Consider the following 8,082-nt stretch of genomic DNA (forward strand, 5'->3'; position numbering starts at 1 on the left):
ATGGGACTGTTAGCCGATACCAAGGGAGAAGCCCAAGCCAAGGCACTTCCTGTTAGGTTTCCCAAGATGTAGCCAATCTTAGCCTTTTCTTGTGTGAAATGTGATGCCCGGAACAAAAAATGTATCTTGCAATGGTTGCAGAATTCTGCCACACGTCTAGGATCACCATCAAACTTCATGGGTGCGGTAGAAGCCATTGGTGTCTCCGCATGTGGAATAACAGGGGTTCCTTGCATGACCATCTGGCGGAGATTTAGATTCTCCTGGCGTAATACCGCCATTTCCGCTCTTAAGGCTCTAACTTCGTCATGGATCTCCTGGGATTCCTCCATCTCCGTCTCAGAACTGGGGATAAGGCGTCTCAATCTGTTAAGTTGTGTGTCCCGAGGACGGGGCGTACCTGTATCTCCAGAAGTCTTGCGTGCCGAGGTAGCCAGGTCGTGGTAGAGGTAGACACGTAGCTGATGAAGTCTTCGCAAATGAAGAGTAGCGACGCAAAGAACCAACCCCGGACCCGTCCTGTAATACAGGATTGAACTGGGGCCAGCTCCTGACGCCACGAATGACACTTCCCAATATTAACGTGGCGTCAGAACAGTGCAAGCACTGACTGGGAAGGTCGTAGATGTTTCTGGCAGGTACCGGCAAAATCTCCCAAGCAGCTATCCAGGATAGTGAGTGTACAAAGTAGCCAGTACTGGTAAGCGGAGAGTCCAAGGTACCAATGCCGGTAAGCAAAGAGTCTATGGTACAGGTACAGGTAAGCAGTGGGTCCAAGGTACCAATGCAGGGGAGCTGGAGAAGCAGACCAGGACCACAGGAGACTCAGCAGGAGGTGGGCAACTCAGGCAAGAATGGAAGCAGGAAGATACCCCAAGGAAACAGACCAGCGTACACAAGAAGACAGGTAAGGGAAGGGAAGGGAAGGGGAGGCCAGGCAAGGGTAGGGGCAGGAAGGACACAGCCCAGGCACAGGATCAGGACCCAAGAACCTCAGAACCAGGGAGCGATGCGGAAGGGAACCAACCGCGTTGAGACGCGATGGGAAAACAATTCGGATCGCTTAAGTAGCGGTCCTGCGTGAAAACGAGGCTTGAACCGCGCTGCAATGCGCATGCGCGAATGGATGTCGCCGCGCGAACGAGGCTTGGAACGCAAACCCGTTCGAACGGCTGCGTGAACGACACCCGTGCCCCACACGGGCCAGAACAGAGCAAATCCGCCGGGGAAATGTGCCCGGGGCGGCGCGTCGTCTCCACATTCTGAGACGTGGGTACAGCCGCCAGGAACCAGCACGCCCCCCAGAGTCCCGCCGCCCAGCACAGGTAGGTGTCCTAACAGTGTCATAGACTTAATATTTGTCTAATAGTCATGTATCTCGATATCCATTATAGATCTGGGAGATCAATTTGATTTTTCAAAATAGTTCACAAGAGGACGTGATACAGAGGACATTGGAGCGTAACGTTAGAACTACTCAAACTCTGAATTTTTGAGCTTGCTGGACCATTCCCAAGATTCACTACCACAATGTAAGATACTCCTTTCATTTATCCACTCACTAATGGTCTCTTTTCTCCCCTTTCCCTTTCTGGTTCTCTGTGTTTGAATTATTTCCTCTGCTCTCTCCGCTTGCTTCTTCTCCCCCGTTATATTTGCCTTGCTCTTAATGTTAGAGGGCACCTGTGTAGGTGCATCGAGCCACGACGGAGGTAATAAATATGTTCCTTTTTTGAAACCTATCTGGTATTGAAGAATCAATAACAGGGTCTATGGTAATAGAGCTAGTACTGCTGTCTTGTAACCCAATGGTATAGCGAATTAATGTTGCTGCACATTTGATACATGAGCTAACGATAAGCTTTATATAGTGCTTAAATTCAATTGATTAAACTGCACTTTATAATTATAAAATCAGAAATTGATATTCTACTACATTTACCGCTATCTTACAGGGAGAACCATCTGATGAAGCGCTCGGATTAGGACTCTTGGAAAGATTACAATGGAAATCCTGTGAAATTAACACACAGATTCTAACTTGTGTAACAATTTGTTTATGCAAGATGTTATGAAGTTTTGTCACGCTGTGTTGTGTTGTTTATCCTTTTTTCGATTATGCCCCTGAAGAATTTCCACAGAATAAAACCCTAGTCAGGAAAGAAACATGTTGGGCTTATTTTAGATTAATGTTTTTAAAAAAACTTTTTATAAAAAATCTTTTTTGTGTGTATGAATGAAAAAAGTTCTCATGAGTGAGTATGATTGGTATGACTGTCAAGAGTGGGTGAACAGTGAAACAAATACATCTTTTATGTGATCACTTATGTATAGGTCCGTACGTTTTTAGATCTTTTTTGCATGCACGAGATCCAATTACGGAAATACGCTTTGTCGGCTTTGCATAGTGTGGCTTTTCTGCACGACTGGTGTTTTAACAAAAAGTTTTTTGTATTGAAAATTTTGTATAATGCTCCCTCTCTCCTGATTAAACTTAAGAGGGGTTGTATGAATTGTTTTTCTATCAAACTGATATAATGCACATGCGTTTGAAATAAATCTCGCTTCTTATGAAAAAGATATTAATTCTGGGTCCTAGTTTACTGAGCTATTTCTGCTTGCTGATGTGGTATCAGTGATCAGAGCATGAAAGTTGGTTCTTAATCACCCTGGTATGGTAGCGGTACCTGTTTGGAGTCACAAGTTTGTTTGTTTTTTTACATGGGTTCTGCCCTTTATGTGAGGGTCCATTTGTGACTTTCCCTTCTCCCCTCAACCTCCTTGTGTTTTTTGCTGATGGGTCCATCCATCACCAGAGGACCGCCTGGGGAACTGCTGCCCAGTCTGCACACAGCGATCACCAGACTAGGGAGATGATTGCCTCCTGCTGAGACTAGTGTAATGGGTCCATCCATCACCAGAGAACCGCCTGGGGAACTGCTGCCCAGTCTGCACACAGAGGTCACCAGTCTAGGGAGATGATTGCCTCCTGCTGAGACTAGTGTATAGGGTCCATCCATCACCAGAGGACCACCTGGGGAACTGCTGCCCAGTCTGCACACAGAGGTCACCAGCCTAGGGAGATGATTTCCTCACGCTGAGACTAGTGTAATGAGCCCATCCATCACCAGAGAACCACATGGGCAATACTGCTCAGTCTGAGATCACCAGCCTATGGAGATGATTGCCTCCTACTGGGTCTAGTGGAATGGATCCATCCATCAAAAGAGGACCGCCTGGGGAACTGCTGCCCAGTCTGCATACAGATATCACCAGCCTAGGGAGATGATTGCCTCCTGCTGAGACTAGTGTAATGGGTCCATCCATCACCAGAGGACCGTCTGGCGAACTGCTGTCCAGTCTGCACACAGATATCACCAGCCTAGGGAGATGATTGCCTCCTGCTGAGACTAGTGTAATGGGTCCATCCATCACCAGAGGACCACCTGGGGAACTGCTGCCCAGTCTGCACGCAGAGAGATCACCAGCCTAGGGAGATGATTGCCTCCTGCTGAGACTAGTGTAATGGGTCCATCCATCACTAAAGGACCTCCCGGGGAGCTGCTGCCCAGTCTGCACACAGAGATCACCAGCCTAGGGGGATGTTTGCCTCCTACTGAGATGAGTGTAATGGGTCCCTCCATCACCAGAGGACCACCCGAGGAACTGCTGCCCAGTCTGCATACAGATATCACCAGCCTAGGGAGATGATTGCCTCCTGCTGAGACTAGTGTAATGGGTCCATCCATCACCAGAGGACCACCTGGGGAACTGCTGCCCAGTCTGCACGCAGAGAGATCACCAGCCTAGGGAGATGATTATCTCCTGCTGAGACTGGTGTAATGGGTCCATCCATCACTAGAGGACCTCCTGGGGAGTCGCTGACCAGTCTGCCCACAGAGATCACCAGCCTAGGGAGATGATTGCCTCCTCCTGAGACTAGTGCAATGGGCCTATCCATCACCAGAGGACCTCCTGTGGAGCTGCTGCCCAGTCTGCAAACAGATATCAGCCTAGGGAGATGATTGCCTCCTGCTGAGACTAGTGTAATGGGCCCATCCATCACCGGAGAACCGCCTGGGGAACTGCTGCCTAGTCAGCACACAGAGGTCACCAGCCTAGGGAGGTGACTGCCTCCTGCTGAGACTAGTGTAATGGGTAAATCCATCACCAGAGCACCAGCAGAGAACTTCTGCCCAGTCTGCACACAGAGATCACCAGCCTAGGGAGATGACTGCCTCCTGCTGAGACTAGTGTAATGGGTCAATCCATCACCAGAGCGCCACCTGAGAACTTCTGCCTAGTCTGCACACAGAGATCACCAGCCTAGGGAGATGATTGCCTCCTGCTGAGACTAGTGTAAGGGGTCCATCCATCACCAGGGAACCGCCTGGGGAGCTGCTGCCCAGTCTGTTTGCATAGAGACCACCAGCCTAGGGAGATGATTGCCTCCTGCTGGGACTAGTGTAATGGGTCCAACCATCACCAGAGCGCCACCGGAGAACTTCTGCCCAGTCTGCACACAGAGATAACCAGCCTAGGGAGATGACTGCCTCCTGCTGAGACTCGTGTAATAGGTCAATCCATCAACAGAGCACCAACAGAGAACTTCTCCTTAGTCTGCACGCAGAGATCACCAGCCTAAGGAGAAGATTGCCTCTTGCTGGGACTAATGTAATGGGTCCATCCATCACCAGAGGACCGACCGCCTGGGGAGCTGCTGCCCAGTCTGCACACAGAGATCACCAGCCTAGGGAGAAGATTGCCTCCTGCTGGCACTAGTGTAATGGGCCCATCCATCACCAGAGGACCACCCAGGGAACTACTGCCCAGTCTGCACACAGAGATCACCAGCCTAGTGAGATGATTGCCTCCTGCTAAGACTACTGTAATGGGTCCATCCATCACTAGAGGAGCACCTGGGGAACTGCTGCCAAGTCTACACGCAGTGATCACCAGCCTAGGGAGATGATTGCCTCCTGCTGAGACTATTGTATTGGGTCCATCCATCACCAAAGGACCACCTGGGGAACGGCTGCCCAGTCTGCACACAGAGACCACCAGCCTAGGGAGATGATTGCTTCCTGCTGAGACTAGTGTAATGGGTCCATCCATCACCAGAGGACCGCCTGGGGAACTGCTGCCCAGTTTTCACACAGAGATCACCAGCCTAGGGAGATGATTGCCTCCTGCTGAGAGGAGTGTAATGGGTCCATCCATCACCAGAGGACCGCCTGGGAAACTGCTGCCCAGTCTGCACACAGAGATCACCAGCATAGGGAGATGATTGCCTCCTGCTGAGACTAGTGTAATGGGTACATCCATCACCAGAGGACCACCTGGAGAGCTGCTGCCCAGTCTGCACACAGAGATCACCAGCCTAGCGAGATGATTGCCTCCTGCTGAGACTAGTGTATTGGGTCCATCCATCACGAGAGGACCGCCTGGGGAACTGCTGCCCAGTCTGCTCAGAGAGACCACCAGCCTAGGGTGATGATTGCCTCCTGTTGCGACTAGTGTAATGGGTCCATCCATCACCAGAGGACCACCTGGGGAGCTGCTGCCCAGTCTGCACACAGAGACCACCAGCCGAGGGAGATGATTGCCTCCTGCTGAGACTAGTGTAATGGGTCCATCCATCACTAAAGGACCTCCCGGGGAGCTGCTGCCCAGTCTGCACACAGAGATCACCAGCCTAGGGGGATGTTTGCCTCCTACTGAGATGAGTGTAATGGGTCCCTCCATCACCAGAGGACCACCCGAGGAACTGCTGCCCAGTCTGCATACAGATATCACCAGCCTAGGGAGATGATTGCCTCCTGCTGAGACTAGTGTAATGGGTCCATCCATCACCAGAGGACCACCTGGGGAACTGCTGCCCAGTCTGCACGCAGAGAGATCACCAGCCTAGGGAGATGATTATCTCCTGCTGAGACTGGTGTAATGGGTCCATCCATCACTAGAGGACCTCCTGAGGAGTCGCTGCCCAGTCTGCAAACAGATATTAGCCTAGGGAGATGATTGCCTCCTGCTGAGACTAGTGTAATGGGCCCATCCATCACCGGAGAACCGCCTGGGGACCTGCTGCCTAGTCAGCACACAGAGGTCACCAGCCTAGGGAGATGACTGCCTCCTGCTGAGACTAGTGTAATGGGTAAATCCAACACCAGAGCACCAGCAGAGAACTTCTGGCCAGTCTGCACACAGAGATCACCAGCCTAGGGAGATGACTGCCTCCTGCTGAGACTAGTGTAATGGGTCAATCCATCACCAGAGCGCCACCTGAGAACTTCTGCCTAGTCTGCACACAGAGATCACCAGCCTAGGGAGATGATTGCCTCCTGCTGAGACTAGTGTAAGGGGTCCATCCATCACCAGGGAACCGCCTGGGGAGCTGCTGCCCAGTCTGTGTGCATAGAGACCACCAGCCTAGGGAGATGATTGCCTCCTGCTGGGACTAGTGTAATGGGTCCAACCATCACCAGAGCGCCACCGGAGAACTTCTCCTTAGTCTGCACACAGAGATCACCAGCCTAGGGAGAAGATTGCCTCCTGCTGGCACTAGTGTAATGGGCCCATCCATCACCAGAGGACCACCCAGGGAACTACTGCCCAGTCTGCACACAGAGATCACCAGCCTAGTGAGATGATTGCCTCCTGCTAAGACTACTGTAATGGGTCCATCCATCACTAGAGGAGCACCTGGGGAACTGCTGCCAAGTCTACACGCAGTGATCACCAGCCTAGGGAGATGATTGCCTCCTGCTGAGACTATTGTATTGGGTCCATCCATCACCAAAGGACCACCTGGGGAACGGCTGCCCAGTCTGCACACAGAGACCACCAGCCTAGGGAGATGATTGCTTCCTGCTGAGACTAGTGTATTGGGTCCATCCATCACCAGAGGACCGCCTGGGGAACTGCTGCCCAGTTTGCACACAGAGATCACCAGCCTAGGGAGATGATTGCCTCCTGCTGAGAGGAGTGTAATGGGTCCATCCATCACCAGAGGACCGCCTGGGAAACTGCTGCCCAGTCTGCACACAGAGATCACCAGCATAGGGAGATGATTGCCTCCTGCTGAGACTAGTGTAATGGGTACATCCATCACCAGAGGACCACCTGGAGAGCTGCTGCCCAGTCTGCACACAGATATCACCAGCCTAGCGAGATGATTGCCTCCTGCTGAGACTAGTGTATTGGGTCCATCCATCACGAGAGGACCGCCTGGGGAACTGCTGCCCAGTCTGCTCAGAGAGACCACCAGCCTAGGGTGATGATTGCCTCCTGTTGCGACTAGTGTAATGGGTCCATCCATCACCAGAGGACCACCTGGGGAGCTGCTGCCCAGTCTGCACACAGAGACCACCAGCCGAGGGAGATGATTGCCTCCTGCTGAGACTATTGTATTGGGTCCATCCAACACCAGAGGACCGTCTGGGGAACTGCTGCCCAGTTTGCACACAAAGATCACCAGCCTAGGGAGATGATTGCCTCCTGCGTAGACTAGTGTAATGGGTCCATCCATCACCAGAGGACCGCCTGGGGAACGTCTGCCCAGTCAGCACAGAGAGACCACCAGCCTAGGGAGATGATTGCCTCCTGCTGAGACTAGTGTAATGGGTCCATCCATCACCAGAGGACCGCCTGGGGAACTGCTGCCCAGTCTGCACACAGAGATCACCAGCCTAGGGAGATGATTGCCTCCTGCTGAGACTAGTGTAATGGGTCCATCCATCACCAGAGGACCACCTGGGGAGCTGCTGCCCAGTCTGCACACAGAGACCACCAGTCTAGGGAGATGATTGCCTCCTGCTGAGACTAGTGTATAGGGTCCATCCATCACCAGAGGACCACCTGGGGAACTGCTGCCCAGTCTGCAGGCAGAGAGATCACCAGCCTAGGGAGATGATTGCCTCCTGCTGAGACTAGTGTAATGGGTCCATCCATCACTAAAGGACCTCCTGGGGAGCCGCTGCCCAGTCAGCACACAGAGGTCACCAGCCTAGGGAGATGACTGCCTCCTGCTGAGACTAGTGTAATGGGTAAATCCATCACCAGAGCACCAGCAGAGAACTTCTG

At 52.1% G+C, this 8,082-nt stretch overlaps 1 protein-coding gene across 1 annotated transcript in view; it reads left to right on the forward strand.

Moving 5' to 3' along the window:
* Positions 1–2,586, forward strand: part of LOC138447877 (regulator of G-protein signaling 8-like) — a 658,995-nt gene extending 656,409 nt beyond the window's left edge. Inside the window, exon 6 of the mRNA XM_069604343.1 lies at positions 1,956–2,586. Within this exon, the coding sequence (XP_069460444.1) occupies positions 1,956–2,075 (120 nt within the window). The 3' untranslated portion in view covers positions 2,076–2,586. The remainder of the gene's footprint in view (positions 1–1,955) is intronic.
* The last annotated feature ends 5,496 nt before the right edge of the window (positions 2,587–8,082 follow it).

Source organism: Ambystoma mexicanum, chromosome 3q (genome assembly GCF_040938575.1).
Source record: "Ambystoma mexicanum isolate Mex_15411 chromosome 3q, UKY_AmexF1_1, whole genome shotgun sequence".
Lineage (NCBI taxonomy): Eukaryota > Metazoa > Chordata > Amphibia > Caudata > Ambystomatidae > Ambystoma > Ambystoma mexicanum.